The sequence below is a fragment of the Amia ocellicauda genome, chromosome 8 (genome assembly GCF_036373705.1).
Source record: "Amia ocellicauda isolate fAmiCal2 chromosome 8, fAmiCal2.hap1, whole genome shotgun sequence".
Taxonomy (NCBI): Eukaryota; Metazoa; Chordata; class Actinopteri; order Amiiformes; family Amiidae; genus Amia; species Amia ocellicauda.
The window spans coordinates 1,273,004-1,292,169 of record NC_089857.1 but is presented as its reverse complement, the minus strand read 5'-3'; the positions used below and the strand labels follow the sequence as shown (position 1 = coordinate 1,292,169).

The following is a 19,166-nucleotide window of genomic DNA, read 5'->3' as shown; positions in this document are numbered from 1 at the left end:
AACAAGGTGTTTATCCACCGTGGGCGGGAGTATGAGAGGAGAGAGGACTTTGAGCTGCAGCTGTTGTCTCAGTTCCCCAGTGCACAGAGAATGAAGAGCACAGCACCTCCTGAGGAGAACATTATCAATTCCCCTGGACAGCGTATCCTCTGAAAGGAAGAGAGAAACTGTCTCTCTTAGTGATAGTTTCTTAATTTGTCAGATTTGGAGACAAGTAGCGATGAAGACAGAATGTACTCATTTTTGGTGTCTCAAGAATGCTACAGATATTTGAGACAAAGTGTGTCTTTCAATGTGTTACAATTCCACAATGTGTCCAGAGTCTTTCAGTGCTTATGTTATGATGATCTGACATGTCTGTAGGCCATCCAGTCTGGGGAGGTAATAGCTGGGCCATTCCTGACAAGGTCTAAAGGCTTATCCTGGATAAGGTTAAATAATAAAAAAGTATAATTAAATTCCTTCACTCTGTCAGATATCCAGTGTTTTACTGTGCAACCAGTGCTGGTGGAGCCAGCCCACTTCAGGAACCAGAGTGTCCCAGACCAGATCTTGGAGTGAGTCTTTCTCCCTTCTCTCCTTTTCTCTATCTTCCCCTTCACACCTCTACTTTCTGTCTCTCTCCTTTACATGTTATTCATTTGTGTATTTGTGTCAAGTGTCAAGTTCCACTGGAGGGCAGTGGAGAAATAGGCTGAAAAACAAGTGGCAAGTAATAAATAGCTAGAAATAACTGCCATGTTTCTTGAATGTTTTTTTCCAGTAATTTATTTTGAGGGGGAAAAAAAGCCTAGCATGTAGTTTCAGTGTAACTGAGAACTGTAACCTCTTCATCTGGTTTCTGCTACAGCTTCTACAAAGCCAATAAAGTCCAGTGCTTCACCTATTCTCGGCCCATCAGGAAAGGACCCAAGGATCCCGACAATGAATTTGCGGTGAGTGGGGCATTAGGCAGCAGAGCAGTCTATACTGTACAAGGGGAATGAGTGTGAAAACTGAAAGCTTAGAGTGACAATGTGATTTAGTTTTTGTAGTACTTTATTTTCTGAAAATAATTGCTGACACTTGCAAATCTAATGCTAAACATATGTTTTAGAATGGGAAATCAATTGTATTGTTTTTCTTTCACATATGCTATTAGATCTTAGGAGATATTAAGAAAAATTGGCAATGGAGCAAAAAGGTATTTGTTTCCCTCTCATTCAGACCATGTGGATTGAGCGCACCACCTATGAAACAGCCTACAGGCTGCCAGACATCCTTCGTTGGTATGAAGTAATCAGCATGAGCACAGTGAGTCTGTGTATCTGTTTCTGTTAAAATAAAGCCTGTTTTTAAGTTTATCTGTGATTATCAACTCTGTCAATACTTTTGTTTGTGTAAATATGTATAAAGATGTAATAATGAATTAATAAATGTGTAATTTGTCTGACTGCATCAGTTTAAATTTGTACAAGTTTAACAACCAAGTGATTTCTGTTCAAACATTTATAAAGAGGTAGAGTCCCAACAAATAAACTGCAACTTCAGTAACGGTTTTTGGGGGGTTTGATTGAGGCTAACACTAAGTGTCCCTAATTCCTGTGTAATAACTTGGTAACTTCTAGTGTAATTATGCCTATTTACACTGTAACAAGTAATTACAGTGTAAATACACAGTAATTAGGGACACGTATTGTAAAGTGTTACCGATTGAGGAAAACTGTATTGCAACAGTAAGTACTCCTTTTTTACATTAGAAGGAGTACTGATTTTGACTCAGTTTTCAATTATTTTCAACTATGCTGTGTGTGTTCCAGGTCACTCTCAGCCCAGTGGAGGTTGCAGTGGACACAATGCAGCTGACCAATGAAAAGATTGCACGGGTGGTGAGGCAGCACTGTGGGGACAGCCGACTCTCAGTCAGTCCTCTGTCCATGCTGCTCAATGGCATTGTGGATGCTGCAGTCAATGGTGGCTTTGCCAAGTATGAGAAGGTCTGTCTGTGACTAAGAGTCTGTGTGAATTTGTATAATGTGTCACTTTGTCTGTATGTATTCTTCAATCCCAAATGAGCTGTTACCTTCTGTCTCTCCTCAGGCATTCTTCACAGAAGAATACATAAGAGCCCATCCAGAGCAGCAGGATCGGATATTGCAGCTTCAGGACCTTATTGCGTGGCAGGTACCAGAGTCACACAACTGCAGCAGTAAAAAATATATCTTTAATGACACTGCTTATTTCAGATTTCCATACAATTATTGAGATATTTTAACAAAGTGTGCAGTATTATTTCAATGATACAGGCCTAGTGCTTCAGATAGGCTTAATTGTTTGTTGTTCTGTCCCTTAAACGTTAATTAAACTACACTTAAATATAATGTCTTAACCTTTTTCTATTCCTACCCACGTGTTGAACCTTTCTTGGAAATAATTGGAAAAGTTGTTGGAATAAAGCAAATAGAAACTTTATTAACAAGCTAGCTTGGAATCCAATCCTATCTTTTGCCAGTTATGGGGCTAATCGTTGGTCTTACGGTACCTCAGGTTCCATCTGGCTATTGACCGCCACTAACACTGGCCTTAGTGTACAAGGATTTCCTTGCGTAACATGGGGCTCAGTAGGCTTTGTCATGCCATTCAGTTCCCTTGGCATCAATCCCCGCAGATCTGTCTCAACCTGGAGTTCTCCTTACTGAGAACCTCTGCTGTACAGTCAACCTTTCTATTTGTTTTACCTCTACTTTTCCACAGGGTCACTTTAAATTACAATTTGAGAGCCTCAAAAAATCCCGAGACCAATTCTAAATATACAAGGTGGTAGAATTAAAAATTCTCACCCTTGTTTTGGTCCCGGGAGTAGAGGCAAGTTCAGATCCTTGTTCACGGTCATCTTTTACAACTGTCCCTCAATCATTAACAAAACAGTTCCTGCCAATCTGGGGAAGCAATTAAGTCCACAAACAGACTTTTAACAAACAGCTGTGGGCTCTCTCTCTGTTTGGGTGTTCCTCTTATCATAATAAACAGAAGTCAAAGTGCAGAGGGAAATGTCTAGAGGGTATGCCCTGAACAACTGCCTTAGTGGCTGCTGCTAGCTTAATAAATCTACTTTGCTCGGTCTGCATAGTATTATTAATATAAAACATAATACATTCTCTTCACCACGTCTCCCCTTCTGCCCTCTTTCTTTTATTTCTCACTGCCCATTTTCTATCCTTCTTGTTTCCCCTCTCCATCGGGTCTCTTTCTTTTTTACAATTAATTTCTGCTTCGTCTCTGCTCCTCTCCTCCTCTCAGATACCACTGTTAGCAGATGGTATTGAGGTCCATGGCCAGAGGGTGCCAGAGGACCTGCGTCCATTCCACCGGCGTCTGGAGGAGTGTTTCTCCCAGCTGCGCAACAAAGTGGAGAAACAGTATGGATCAAGGCAACTGGTGAAGACACACTGATACACTGCACTGAAACACTGACACAATACAGACCTACAATAACATCTAACTCGCTAATTCATTCGCTTTTGTTTTTTCTATTCATCACTCCAGCCAAAGTGGGGTGGTGGACGTCCAAGGTCCATGATGACCCTGTATAGACCCACCTCTTCCTTTAAGCTACAGCCCATGGAAGCTCAAAGCAAACAAAGGTCAGTGAAAGATGTGTTTGTTTCTGTGTGTGTTTTGACAGGGAAATATTTTCTCAGGTAATCATCTGAGAAAACAAAAAAATGCATACATATAAATATTCAGAAAAAAAAGAACAGTTACAAAGACTTCCAAGCCACTTTTATTGGGATGAAATACTGCTGCAGAGCAAAGGGCAAGAAATGCTGCTATAAAAAGGGAGTTGGTTACAATGAAAGAGTCCCTGAACAGAAGCAGTGTGAATTTTGAGGTGTTATTCAATATTCTCATATCAAAACATTTGCTTTGAAAAATTTAAGCAGTTTTAGTTGTTATTTGTAAGTTTTAAGTTTTAACCATTTTGTAGGCCATTTTGGAGGTCAACAAAAAACGGGTCAGGACAGACTTATTTTTGACAAAGATAGACAGAGATGAGATAGATGTAGAGTGAGACAAGATATTAAGTGGAAATTTAAAAATTAGTTTTCACTGTTAGGGCATACCTTTCTCCATAAAATGTTTGGATTATTTAAAATAAACAATTCTAATTGGCCTAGACTCTCGTAGAACTCAAGCTGTGGAAAACTAAAAACTAAAAAGTATTTTCAAAAAATATAAATTATGCAAGCATTATCATTGTCAGCTAGTTTGTTTTTGTTTACATTTATGATTTATCTCTCTTTCCCTTTGTCTATCACAGCCAGGATATCTCAATATTCAAGGATGCTATAGAAAAGGAAGGTCAAGTTGCTGAAAGAAAGGATAAAAGAAGGACCCAGCTGCTGTCCCTACCAGGTTCCAAGGGCAATCCTTTAACAAAGGTATATCTGATCTGATTCAGATATTGTTATGGTACAAAGCTTCAGTTGAAGCAACCCTTAGGATCCAGTGAATCAGGCACCAGTAACAGTGTAGACTCTCAGCAGGAGACAGGCCTGGGAAGTAATGTCATTGACATAATGTCTGTTTGTTTATCTTCGTTTATTGAAAGTTTCACACAGCCTTTTATACATCTACAAGCAATTTTTCAAAGGAGGTTCAGGGCTGTCCCGAACCTGGATGATATTTTCTTGGCATATGTCCCGGGGCAGTTCCGAGACACGGGAAGCAATAATTCATGAGGTATTCTTTATAATTGGGGAAACAATATTTCATCCAGACATTGAAGCACTGGTACCAAGGACACAGCACACACTATACTGATAAGAACATGTTATATAGTTTTGGTTCGTTAACTAAAGAATGTCCACGGCAGTAAAAATTATCTCTATCTGCCACACAGATAAGTCTGAGCAGAGAAGTCCTAATAAGAACAAGGAAACCCTTATAAGAGCAAGTTTTAAGTACTATCTTACTGGAAAGCAATTTTACCTCAACAGATATTAGGACATATTTCAGTATGACAACAAATGATTTAATGTAAATGAAGTGTACTCCAAAACGTATTATTGAGCCAGTCACCAGTACAAATGTTTCTATGTTGATCAGCATGATTTTTGATTATTTATTCCAAAATGGGTTTCAGTGGATCTCACGCAGATGAAAAAATCTTAAAACTTTGATTTTGATGTTACACCTACCAACTATTGTTTTGCTAAATTTTTCACCCTGTTCAGGAAGCAGGGACTAGGCTTTCCCTAAACTTGAGCGAGAACCACATGGACCAATCAATCATCAGGACAATGGATTCCACAGAGATTGAGGGCAACTCTGTTTCCTCACCTGTCACAGGTCAGTGTTGCAAAGTCAATGGTTAGGTAGGTGTAAAAAATGTGCATTCCTTGCTGACCTTGTGCAGAACAGAGACAGTTAGACTGTGGAAACTGAATGGAAGTGAAACATAAGGAGCACTTTTCAGAAGGCACACAGTTCAGTGATAAGGCCAGTGTAATCTTACTTGTATATTCTTGTATGTTTCATCCAAATGTTGAAGCAATAGGACATTGAGTCACTTGCTTATGGTACCACAAAAAATAGTCAGTGCCATGGCTTAAACCATAAACAAACCCTTTACCTGAACGCCTAAATCAACCAACCTCTGTAACATAAAACTGTTGCATGTCTCTATCTTTAATGCTTCCTATCTCATAATCTGTTATGAAAAGTCTCTCTCTGTATTTCAGGAGCATCTGGGCTCCCTTGTCGTGTGAAGAGTGCTAAACCACCACCAATTCCTAGAAAGATCAGCCAATCAGTGATTGAGCAGTTCACTCTACCACCTGAATCCCCTCAACCCGCTCGCTGTGGCTCTTTAAAGGTGGGGTGATTAGGAGATGAGTGGATGGGAGTGGGGGAATGTGTAAACCTTGGATAATCTTAATTACACTACATGTAATCTCCTTCTGTTTTCATTTTTTTCCTCTCTGTCTCTAGGCTTTCTCTCCACCCAGCCCTGTGATGGACAAGCATATTAAAGTTCCACCTCCAACTCCACCTAAAGGAAAACATCACAGTCAAAGCTGACCAGCCATGCTTCTATTCTTACCATTCAGACAAAACCAACTACAACTAAAGCCCCTGCTTGCTCAGGGCTTTGCCCAGTGTAGCTAACACAGATTCCTCATACATTAGACTAGTCACCATGGCTCTTGAGTGATATGGCTTCAATAATACATCACTTTGTTGATACTAAAAACTTGCACCTCTTTACTAATCTACTAATCTAAGAATGATAAAGCTATGGATGGTTCTTTAATAGGAATAATAATAGGAAACAGGAATGGTAGTAAAGCGCAGCAATAGAGCATGTTCTGTGATGTTTAATTAGATTACAGTGGTACTTCCTTATCTAAAAAACTTATAAGTAAATAGAAGCAGCACTTTTACATTATTAAAGTATCTTTAAGAGCTGAAATGCTACTGTGAGTGGTCTGATAGTGCTGTCATTATGTTAGCACTGCTGAAATTCTTACAGTATAGAGTGACACTGTTTTAATGCACAATTTCAATTTAAAACTTACTGGATTTTTTAAAATAAAAAGCAAGATTGTGATTAAGCACACTTGTCTGTGTAATTTGTGTTTTAAGTTCCACAATGTTATCTTGTTTGGGTATTGAAAAGAGGAGTGACTGAGGAGTGGCTTTGTCCAGTCTGTTCATTCCTTCATGGAACACTGATTAATTTATCGTGATCCATTAGTTATACGATTTAAAAAATATAAATAATGTAACCCTACCCTGACCACTCTGCCTGCAGAGTACCTCCACCCAGTTCCTAGGATAACTGGGGGTTGTGGGTCTGCTGTAAATAAAGGGAGGTTATCATTGGATAAAGGATGGAGAATTAAAAACAAACAAGAAGAATCCTGGGTCTCAGCAGTAGATGGTGAATTGGCTGATCTGTTTTGTTGTTTTTCTTCCGTTATTTTAAAATAACCCCGGTAACACCAACACAAAGAAGTGCCACTACATAGTTAACCGGGGAAAAAATATACAACCCCCCGAAACATTCAGCAAGTAAGTAACAACAACACAAATAATACCTGTAGTAATAACAATATACTTTAAAGCAACTAGTACTTTTTGACAGTTACTAAAAAACAAAAAGCGGCACACTGAGTTATTATTATTATTAATAACACCTCAAAATTAAAACCAAGGCCTGTAGTGCATTTATCTTTTACCCCACCCTAGCAATAATATTATCATTATTAATAATAATAATAGCAATACACACAAATTTAGTTAAAAACAACAACAATCATTGTGATTTATTTAAACACATATAAGGATATAAATAACAGGCAATCAAGTATTCAATTTGGTAAATGTAAAGAATCAAGAAAATAAAAACCACGGTATCTCACAGTATCAAAAACTAAATAAAAACAACACAATTCACTGTGAAACAAATACAAATATACCCACAAGTTCAAATTGTCATGAAAATTAAATAAATGGCCAAATGAATTCCTTGTTTTTATCGTTGGTGCACTTTTGTTTCAAATTTGGTGGAGATTTCAAAATAATAATAAGAACGGGAAAAACGAATAAAACAAGTCCAAACTGTCCTCTTTGGCCTCGCTGCTGAGGGCTTAATCAAATTGTACTGCAGAAAAAAAACTCTTCACCTCGGTTATACACAACACAGTTCAATGAGGACTTATTCACTCTGACAAAAATATAATTGAAGTAATTAAAAAGAACACAGTCCCGCCGGGCTGACAAACGTAACTAAATATATAAGTATACCCCAACCACAAACTCACGACACAGCCAGCAGGTCCGAGTTATTCCCAGCCACTCGTCCGGACTCCCGGGCCGGTCAGCGCCAACAGGCCTGATGATGGATCGGGTAACTTCACCAGTCGTCAGTCCTTCCTTCCTCTCGCCGCCGATTCCCAGAGATGTACTTTGGTTTATTGTTATAAAGCAATGGTTATCGCCTACACTTCTACACTGTTCACAGAATTACAATAATAAAATAAACGTTTCGAATGAACAACAATAAACACAGTACAAAATAAATTGGGACCGATGTTCAGAAAGATAAACAGAAACAGATTTTGTTTTACGGGCTCGTTAGAGTCTCCGTACCCCCTGCACTGTAACACACTGATGAACCTCTCTATACTGACTACACTCTGAACTGACCCCCGATTGTTTGGGGCATTAAGTTTTATTAGTTACCCGTTGGCAACGGTTGTTGAGGATTAGGGGACCCGAATAATTGGACGATGTACATAAGTTATCAATCTACAAGATGTGATTGGTCAGATCCAACCAGTCTCATTTTAAAACAACCCGAATTGCAGTTAAAATGGGGGGGCAAAATAGATGCTAAAGGCATTGCCAAGCCAACGGATAGTGAGCAGTTACATTTTTAGTTCTTAAAACAAAACCAAAAAAAAACTGACACTGTACAGGCCCAGGAGGGTGGGTTTACATCTCAAACAGCATGCATATGTACACAGAAGCAATACGACAGTTGTCAACAAAAGCACATTGTACAGGGTGTTACACTAATAATAAAGACATTAATACATGAAGCTCTATGTAACTGAAAAGAACATTTGTGGTACTGATGTATTTAAAGAAAGGTTGAGACACTATCTACGCTGTCAGAAAAGGTATTGAAAGCACTTATTTATTTTTAAACATGATAAAGTATCAAACTAATATATTCCCCATGGAAAATATATATTTTTTTTTAAATACACTTTACCAGTTTCTCAACATTACAGCAAATCAAAGACTGAGAAGGAAGTATAGAAAGTATTCACCCGCCTTGGGCTTTTTCATATTCTATTGTGTTGCAATCTGAAATGTGTATGCATTTCAATGTGTTTTTCTTTTCCTTTGATTTACACAACCTACTCCACACTTCCACTGGGAGAAAAAATAATAATTTAAAGTATGAAACTGCTATTACACTCCTAAATAAGCCCAGGTGCAAACAATTGCCTACAGAATTCACACAATAACTTGAATGGAGTCTATTTGTGTGCAATAAAAGTGGTTCACATGATTTCAAGTTAAATTACCAGTCTTTGTAAGGTTCCACAGTTCAAACCAAAGATACCACTATGAAGACCTAGATGTGATAGCTTTCAAAACCACTCTAGGATAAAGTTGTAGAAAAGCACAGAGGGGTATACATTGCAACATTTGGTAAGAGAATTATTCACACATCCTAATTGATCCTCCACTGACATGGGCATCAGACCAGCCCCTTCCTGGAATTCCAAGGAGACTCAAATTTAACATTACTGAGAAAGAACACCTGGCTTGTTTGGTATCAACTGTTGGTATCAACTCATGCTTTGAGGGACTTGAAAATGTAATTGATATAATTATAACTTGACAATGTAGAGAGAAACCCTAGGTAACATTTGAACCATTTTTCACAGTCCTCAAAACCATCACACCCCCAATACACATTCTGTAGGAATCAAGGGAGATTTGATTCGAATTTCAATATTATTACCCCAAACCTGACCAATCAGAAGTTTGGAAGGAAAGAGATTTTAATCTCTTTGTCTAAAATTAAGTTTTAACTAGGAATTTGGAGTGGAGTGGAGTGTTACAATTTGGAGTGGAAAAACCTGGGAGAAGAAACCAAGGGGACGAAATCCAGGAAGACTGAACCAGAACCAGAACTTCCCACCCCGCTATTGAACATCTGCATAACTGAATCTCAGTAAACCACACGGGTAGTGTACTAGTCAAGAATTAGGTAAATCACAATTACAATCACAATCACAATCAAACAGAAGTATTTACAAGTTGCCACAGACAGAGACAGGAGAGTACAGGTGAGAGGCAGCCATCTTGTTGTTTGACTAGTTTCAGACCAGTCTAGGCAATGCTCATTTTGTTTTAAGTTTGCCTTAATTGAAGTTAGCATTGTCTGTAGTTTGCCTAAATTTAAGTCATTTCAGTTCAGCTGCTGAGTTGGTGTAAGTAACCAGGTTGTAGAAGGGAGATTTTGTCAAGGACTAGCAGGAATTCTGTTGCAGGAGGAGCCAGGTGTGGCCAGTTAGGTGTGAATTGGGGGCAGGTAGACAAAAGTTACTTAAAGCAGCTGTTGAGAAAGAGCTGCACTGTTTCTCGGTCACAAAAGTTAAGTAGTTGACTAGGGATTTGGAACCAAGAGACCTAAACAAAGAAGAAACAAATAACACTAAATAAACAAATAACATTTAGAAGCATGTGGCCACTACAGTGTCAGGTTTGCAGAATGATTGCCTTCCTGGATTAACTCATCCAAGAGGGTTTCATTTGTGAACGTTGTCGGCAGGTTGAAATCCTAGAGATCAAGGTTCATGATCTTGAGGCTCAGCTTGTTGATCTGCACTGTATTAGGGATATATTAGGATATACGCCAAAACCTAGGAGAGTTGAGACCGTAGAGCAGGAAAGTGTACAGAACTGCTGGGTTACAGTAGGTCGTAACTGCAGAAAAGGGCGTGCACAACCCCTAGAGACACCCCAAGAGCTAGAATTGCCCAACAGGTTCCAACTGCTGGACACCAAGTTGGACAGTGACACCTCAGAGGGTGATGGGAGGGCAGTTGAGCACCAGAGCACCATGGTGCACACTCCACCCCAGAACAGGGAGGTAGTCATAGTAGGAGACTCTATTCTTAGAGGTGAAGATCAAACAGTGTGTTCTAGTGATAAGGAGACCCGCATGGTATCTTGCCTGCGTGGTGCTCAGGTTGTAGATCTCCCTAAACTAGTAGACAGGCTACTGGCCAAAGCCACATTGGAACCAATGCCATAGGAAAAGGTAGGACAGAGGTTCTGTCAGACAAATTTAAAGAGTTAGGAACAAAACTAAAGAGCAGAAACTCCACGGTAGTTTTCTCTGAAATACTTCCGGTGCCATGTGCATGGCCAGGGAGACAGGCAGAGATTAAAAAGTTTAACACGTGGTTGAAATCTTGGTGTAGGGAAGAGGGTTTTAGTTTTCTGGAGCACTGGTCTTTCTTCTGGGATTAATGGGACTTGTACAAACATCTACATCTAAACAAAAGGGGGGGGTAATGCATTGGGAGAGCATATGTGCAGAGTAATTGAAAATCTTTTAAACTAGGGACCAGGGAGGCAGGGAGCTCTGACAATGGCAGATGTTCCACTAAGGAAAGAAAACAAAGGGAAACTGCTAGTAGGAAAGTGCTGAACTATGTTTGTACCTCAATGCCAGGAGTATAAGGAACAAGATGTTAGACCTAGAAGCCACAGTGCCTGCATGTGACTATGATGTTGTAAGAGTGACAGAAACATGGCTTACAGAAAATGATGGGGATGAATACAAGTTGAAAGGATACACACAGTTTAGGAGAGACGAAGATCGAAGAGGAGGTGGGGTAGCATTATATGTGAAAAATGACATTGAGGCAGAAGAACTCAAATTAGATCCCAGTAATGGAATAGAATGTCTGTGGATCAAACCTTTGAATAAAAGATCCAGAGGATTAGTGGTAAAAGTGTGTTACAGACCACCCAACTCAGATACTCAGCAAGATGTTGCATTGTACAGTGTAATCAGGACAGCATGTAGCAAGGATGTGGCTGTTATAATGTGGGATTTCAATTTCCCAAACAGACTGGGAAAACCCAGTTGGGACTACATAAACAGAAATAGAAATTAAAATTGAGGTGGTAAATGACTGCTTTCTAACTCAATTTGTCAGGGAACCAACCAGGGAGAGTGCATGACTTGATATTTTCAAATGACCAAGATAGAGTCAGAGGGACACTAGTTAGAGAACCAATGGCAAACTGTGATCACAATATGGTTAGCTTTGAAGCATTCTTTCAAAAGACAAGGACCAAGTCTAAAACAATGGTCTACAATTTTAGAAAAGCAAACCTTGAAGGTATGAGGCGGCACTTACAAGAGGTAGACTGGAGCACACTGGATACAGATTCAGTTGAAAATTGATGGTTATATTTTAAGAATATACTACTTGAGGCTCAGGAGAAATTTGTACCAAAACTTAGTAAATTGAGGACCAACAAACATTGGCCAAAATGCTTTAACAGAAGTATGCCAAAAAATATCAAGAGAAAGAAAATGTTGTATAGCGCATACAAAAGGGATGGGGATGAAACAAAATACACAGAATATGTTGAGCTGCAAAAAGACTTTAAGAAAGGGATCAGGAAAGCAAAGAGGGAAATAGAAAGAATCATAGCTCTTGGAGCTAAAACTAATGCAAAGGGCTTTTTTCAATACTACAATAGCAATAGGTCAATCACCTGGGCCAGATGGTATATTTCCAACAGTACTTAAAGAAATGAGGGAAATTATTTTTAGGCCACTAACTCAATTATTCCAAATGACACTTAGAACAGGGGATGTGCCAAATGACTGGAAGACAGGAAATGTCATAACAATCCACAAGAAAGGGGACAAAACTGAGCCAGGAAATTACAGACCAATCAGTCTCACCTGCATCACTTGTAAAATGTTGGAGAAAATGATTAGACAGAAAATAGAGGAGCATCTTAATGAAAACCATATTCTTGGAGATAGTCAACATGGGTTTAGACGAGGCAGATCATGTCTTACTGATTTATTAGAATTTTTTGAACATGCAACTGCAGCTGTAGATCATGTGAAAGCATATTATATGATATACTTAGATTTTCAAAAAGCTTTTGATAAGGTTCCACACCAAAGACTGATCCTCAAATTGGAAGCTGTAGGCATTCAGGGTAATGTAAGTAGATGGATTATGAACTGGTTGATGTATAGGAAACAGAGGGTGTCGATTAGAGGAGTTGCTTCTAACTGGAGTGAGGTTGTTAGTGGAGTTCCACAGGGATCAGTACTAGGGCCTTTGCTTTTTCTAATCTATATTAATGATTTGGACTCTGGGATAGTTAGCAAACTTGTCAAATTTGCAGATGATACTAAAATAGGTGGCTCAGCAGATACAATCTCGGCAGCACAGGCTATTCAAAGGGACTCAGATAATATTCCGTTGTTGGCCGACACCTGGTAGATGAAATTCAGTGTGGACAAGTGTAAGGTATTACATGCAGGTAACAACAATGTCCACTATAATTACACTATGGGAGGAATAGAACTAGATTAAGTAACGCATGAGAAACGTCTAGGAGTCTATGTGGACTCCTCACTTTCTCCATCCAAACAATGTGGGGAAGCAATAAAAAAAAAAAACAGTGTTAGGGTATATTGTCAAAAGTGTAGAATTTAAAACAAGGGAAGTAATGTTCAGATTGTACAATGCGCTAGTTAGACCTAATCTGGAATACTGTGTACAGTTCTGGGCTCCACACTTCAAGAAAGATATCGCTGCTCTAGAGGCAGTTCAGAAGAGAGCAACCAGATTTATTCCAGGTCTGAAGGGAATGTCCTACTCGAAGAGACTGAGGGAACTGAACCTTTTCACCCTGGAACAGAGGAGACTACGTCGGGACTTCAAGTCTTCAAAATCATGATGGGCATCAAACCAGAGGAGCTTTTCCAGATCAGCAGGGACACACGCACCCGGGGACACAAATGGAAATTGGGCTTCAAGGCATTCAAAATGGAAAACAGGAGACATTTCTTTATACAGAGAGTTGTCACAATCTGGAACAAACTCCCCAGCGATGTGGTAGAAGCTGAAAGTTTAAAAATAGACTGGATAGGATCCTTGGATCACTCAGTTATTAATGGACACCAAATGAGCAGAATGGGTTGAATGGCCTCCTCTCATTTGTAAACTTTCTTATGTTCTTATAAAACATAGTTGTGCAAGTGTGCAAGCCGTCCAATCACAGCGGAGGAGGGGCGGGACAAACACCACACTGACCGTCCGTCCTCTCTCTCTACGTCCTCTCCGCGGATATTCCGTATCCAGTGAAACAGCGCTGTGAAGCGCTCGCAGCCGGGTACTTTCAGACGAGCGCCTGGCGTTTTGGTGGACACACGGGCTTATTCCGCCATATCGGTGTTTGACAGATGACGTAAACCGAAGTGCATTATGGGCGTCGGCGCGATTTTTGAGATATCGTGGTTGGAGTTCGTTCGCTTTGTATCTAAAATCTATGGCAGACACGTCTCAGAGCACAGATGACAGCACATTAGACCGTGTGTCCACCAAAGCGTTTTCCGTAGCTCAAAACGCCAGGCGCTCGTCTGAAAGCGCCCGACTGCGAGCGCTTCACGGCGCTGTTTCAGGGCTGTGATACGTAATATCCGCGGCAGTCATGTGTTGAAGTGCCTGATGTCCCAGATAGTTTGTGTTGCTAACAAATACTGACTGCAAAATGTCGGCACAAGGTAGAGGGGAAGCTGAAGCGCGTAGAGAGAGAGGACGGATGGGCGGTGTGGTATTTGTCTCGCCCCTCCTCCGCTGTGATTGGACGGCTGGGTAAAAAATGACAGTGACGAGCGCAGCGTTTTACCCAAAGTTGAACATTTTTCAACTCTCGGCGACCAGACAAAAACTCGCAGCGCTCGGCGCTCAGCGTGAAAAAGACGCTCAGCACCGCGTCACGCTGCCGGCGTTTTAAAAACGCGGCGCTCCCATTGCAAACAATTGAAAAAAGACGTCGACCTCGGGGAAAAACGCTTTGGTGGACACACGCGGAAGTGTTTTAGCGCTGAAATCCCAGAACTGTTCACGTTAAAGGCGGAGACAAGACAATTGGGAAAATATGGCAGCGGTGGGTGTATATAGATGTAATGTAATGCTAGCTAGACAGTTGTAGAAATTGTTAAATTATGTATCAAGGAAATTATAATAGATATATAGATAATATAAAATTATTATATAATCATTATTTAAATATATGATTAGAAAATTCAGCCAAAAAACGTTTTGGCACCTATCAATTAATGATTTACTGAAGTAGTATCCTATAAAATTAGGAGGTGATATTAACGAACAATGTATTTCCAAGTTATTATTATTATTATTATTATTATTATTATTAAATACAGAGACAGATGACAAGAAAAGACAGCATAGGTACTTTTTTGGTCAAAGGCAAAGGCGCTGAATGATGAAGCTGAAGTGTGTCCCATTGAACGCTTTTAGCTTCACCCTACACCCTCCACCCTCGCTCACTCAAGTACACACTCTGTGATGTCAGCACAATGTCACGCAAAGTGTACACTTGTTGAAGGGTATAGGGAGCAAGTATGTGATTTGGGATGCAGCCCCTGAGTAGGCAAGAAGCATGGGGTGAAGAGGGTTCCCCCCTGCTGATTGAACAAAAAAAACAGAGGTTTCAAACAGGCATTTTGGTGAATTCTGCCAATATATAACACCAAAGTTTGATTTTAAGGTGTGATATCTCTACGTTGATATCACAGCTATAAAGTACTACTTAGATATGTGCCAGAAACATTTTTAAAAATGTGTTCTATTTGAAAATATTCTGCACTTAAAGATTCAAACATTGGATGGTCTGAAAGCTTGTTTATTTCACACACACACACACACAACACACACACTTTTTTCTTGTTATTGTCCCATTTTACTTCTTTGTTGGTGGGGGCATCAAACAGTAGTCTTTGAGGGTGGCAAATCTGTCTATCAGTTTATCCTGACTCAACCCTTTGAGGCAGGCATCCTTTTCTATGGACATTACAGCCAGATGATGCAGTCTCTTTCGGCCCATAGTACTCCTTAGCCAGGTGTGCAGATGGCGTAATGCACTGAAAGACCCCTCACAGCTACAGCTGCTAATGGGTATAGTCAGGGCAACTTTAATTACTGCTCTCAATGATGGAAAAATGTCAGGATCCAGAAGCTTGTACATAGTTATCATGTATTGAGGAGCAGCACTGGCCTCTTTCTTGCGAGCCAGAAACTGTTTTGCTACCATGACTTCCTTAGATTTCAGCTCAATATTATAGTGACTGGCAATCTCTGCCAAAGATGGCTCAAATAGAAAGTGGTCTGATGCTGGACTGCATGCCTGTATGCCTTTAAGTAGTTCAGTATTTACACTTGAAAAACTCTGGTCAAGCTCAGCTGTCATTCTCTCTAGGTAAGGAAATAATAATTTCCTTTTAAATTGCTTTGAACCACTAAGATCACTACTCGCACCGCTAGTTGCTTCAACAACAAAATCCTCCATATGTTTCTGCTAACACCTTCCGACTGTTCAGTAGATGGCTCTGGGATCTAATAAGCCTCACATAGGTTCTGTGTTCTGTCATACAAATCTGCAGCAATAGCATTTACTGCGTTTCTCTTTAAGAGTGTCACACACAGCCTCTTTGTAGATCAACAAGGTCAACTGTATCCTTTTGTAGAAACTTGTGGAAACCTTCAGTTTGAAACATCATCAGCAAATACACTGTGGAGAATTTGCACAATTTTGACAGTAATCCCACTGCCATAGCTGTTTTTATGGTTGAGATGCACTCAATGACTGTAGTAAAATTGTCAAGCATTGCTTTGACTGAATGGATCTGGCATGCCCAGTGTGTATTTGATAGTTGCACAAGTTCAGAAGACTGCAATCCTAGTTGTTTTTGTGTTTCTGCAAATGTATTGTGGTTTACAAGGGAGACACTAAAAAAAGAATACACACTCTCCAACATGTTAAAAAACTTAGCAGCCTCAGAAACAGCTTTGCGTGTGTGACACAAGACAAGATTTAACTCATGTGCATAACAATGCAAATATATTGAAGAGGGTGCTGTGTTCGGAAATGGGCTTGCACATCCTGAGCTGCCCCATTGTATGTCTGCGCCTAACATCATCAATTTCATCAACATGCAACTGGTGCTGAATTTGCCGCTGTGATTTTGCATCAAAATCTTTTATTTCAGTTAGGGCAAGGAAACGCTCCCTGACTGTGCCCTCTTTGGTCACATACCTAATGCGGACTGCCAACTGCTTTATGTGTCTATCTCTGGCTTCATCAGCCATAATGGCATACATCTTGGATTCCCTCAGTTCACTGACAATAGTTGCAGTCACCTCTTGTGCACAGCACTCAATCAATTCATTCTGAGATGATGGTGAGAGTTATGTGCTGTGTGTTGGGCTTGTGTACTGTTGCAGGAAAGGGTTGAACTGAGATAAAGCTTTATGAACTCAAGGAAGATGCCTTGATTATAGCTTGCATTGGTTTCATCATGACCTCGAAAAGGCATTTCTTCCTTTCCTAACATGGAGGTAACCGTCACAATGCACCTCAGATACTCTCTTCTCTCAATTATTTAATTTGCATTTTCTGCTTCCATTTGCTGAACAACATGTCCATTTGAGGCAGTAGCCTTGTAACTCTTCCAAGAGACAACACTATCATTGTTGTTCATGTTATTGAAACATACACAGTGCTTTTTTCCAATTTGTGTAACCAGCATTAACAAATGTATAATGTTGAATGTCTCTACCAAATACTCTACATGCAAAGCAGAAGGCTGCATTTGTTTTCAAAGAGCACTCTAACCATGTAAGTCTCAAATCAACTATGCTGAAAGGCTCTTTTCTGTAATCCAAACTGCTCTTGGGGATAGTGCTGTAGTTGTACTTGTTTAGGACCTGTGTCCTTATCTCCCAAGTTATTCCTATCATCTCTAATAAATGCTGCTGCCTGTCTGATGTCCTCCCTCTCTCTCTCTCGCTCATCAGCGACCTCTCAGTGCCTGCCTGCCTTTCTGCTCCCTCTCACTGCCTGCCTGGCATTCTGGTCTTTCCCTATCTTTATTATTATTATTATTATTATTATTTATTTATTTATTTATTTATTTATTTATTTAATGTCTTGGCAGATGCTCTTATCCAGGGCGACTTGCAACATAAGTGCAAACAAAGTGCAAGAATACAGTTAAGTACAAGGCATCAATCATTACAAATTCAATTTAACTAAAACATAGCAATTCAAAATAATACATTTTACAAATTCCAATTTACAATTTACACAAGTACAGTAAGTGAGGTCCTACATCATGGACGGTGAAAGCTAAGTGCTGTCAAGATGTAGGGTCACAGTCAAGGGCTACGGGAAAGGGAGCAAGGAGGAAAACAATCAAGAACGCGAGAAGCATAATAAAAACTGTGAAGTGCTATCTAGCAGGGATTACAAGTACTGTCGGAAAAGATGTGTCTTGAGTAAGCGCCGGAATGAGGTCAAGGACTCTGCTGTTTTGACTTCGGTGGGCAGGTCGTTCCACCATTTAGGGGCCAGGGATGAGAAGAAGCGGCTCTGGAGAGTGGAGAGGAGGCAGAGTTAGTCTTCTGGCACTGGAGGAGCGCAGTGGTCTGGAGGGGATGTATGGAGAGACGAGTGTCTGAAGGTAGCTTGGTGCAGTGTGGTCGAGACAGCGGTAGGTGAGGGTCAGTGTCTTGAACTGAATGCGTGCAGGTATCGGGAGCCAGTGGATGGAGCGGAGCAGTGGAGTTAGCGTGTGCGAACCGTGGCAGAGGGAATACCAGACGAGCCGCAGAATGACAGGGAAAAAAAGATGTAGAATGACAGAAAAAAAAAACCTTGTGACAATACAAATGTATACTCTACAATTAAATAGAAACTGTAATACATAAGCAGCTTTATCATACTGAGCAATTCCATTACATCCAATGAATATAATTGAATATATTGCTTGTTAAGCCAGATATTACGTTAAAATATCATTATAATATCATATTACCTATACTAACACCAGGGTCGTGTGTGTGCTTGTTGTAATGTGCTGTGATTAGAAGAAACAGGTCGCATATCCCACAGCTTGCTGCACTGTCTACATCTTGCTGCGCTATGTCTGACGTCACACGTAGCAGATTGAAGAACGCCTTTCTTCACAAACCCTGCAGAAATCGATCTGACTGGATGAATTGATTTAGTAAGCGATTTATATTATTTCACAGTATCTGTTAAAAGCATGGGAACTGGCTATCATTGAAGTTACAGCTTTATTGTGCTTCATAGATTTGTTTAAATAATTGATGTAATTATTTAATAAAGCACTGACACTGCTAAAGCTTCGATTTATAATTATCTATGGTGTTGACAATGCGGCTTCATTGTGTGATAAGTTGTCGTTCACCTGCGCTATCTAGGGGGCAGCAGTAGTTTTAATTCAGATTAACATGTCCCTCTTGATCTCTGCATCGTCTCTTTGGTCACACAGCCACAGCTCG

At 40.0% G+C, this 19,166-nt stretch overlaps 1 protein-coding gene across 2 annotated transcripts in view; it reads left to right on the top strand.

The window, feature by feature from the left end:
* The window catches only part of LOC136755306 (dedicator of cytokinesis protein 2), a 435,882-nt gene extending 429,285 nt beyond the window's left edge, over positions 1 to 6,597 (top strand). For both annotated transcript variants that reach the window (XM_066711776.1, XM_066711775.1), the window contains exons 41-52: positions 1 to 142; positions 476 to 557; positions 851 to 935; positions 1,207 to 1,293; positions 1,800 to 1,976; positions 2,080 to 2,163; positions 3,280 to 3,417; positions 3,526 to 3,623; positions 4,301 to 4,421; positions 5,217 to 5,331; positions 5,724 to 5,857; positions 5,974 to 6,597. In XM_066711776.1, the coding sequence (XP_066567873.1) occupies positions 1 to 142; positions 476 to 557; positions 851 to 935; positions 1,207 to 1,293; positions 1,800 to 1,976; positions 2,080 to 2,163; positions 3,280 to 3,417; positions 3,526 to 3,623; positions 4,301 to 4,421; positions 5,217 to 5,331; positions 5,724 to 5,857; positions 5,974 to 6,063 (1,353 nt within the window). In that variant the 3' untranslated portion in view covers positions 6,064 to 6,597. The remainder of the gene's footprint in view (positions 143 to 475; positions 558 to 850; positions 936 to 1,206; positions 1,294 to 1,799; positions 1,977 to 2,079; positions 2,164 to 3,279; positions 3,418 to 3,525; positions 3,624 to 4,300; positions 4,422 to 5,216; positions 5,332 to 5,723; positions 5,858 to 5,973) is intronic.
* Positions 6,598 to 19,166: the final 12,569 nt, after the last annotated feature.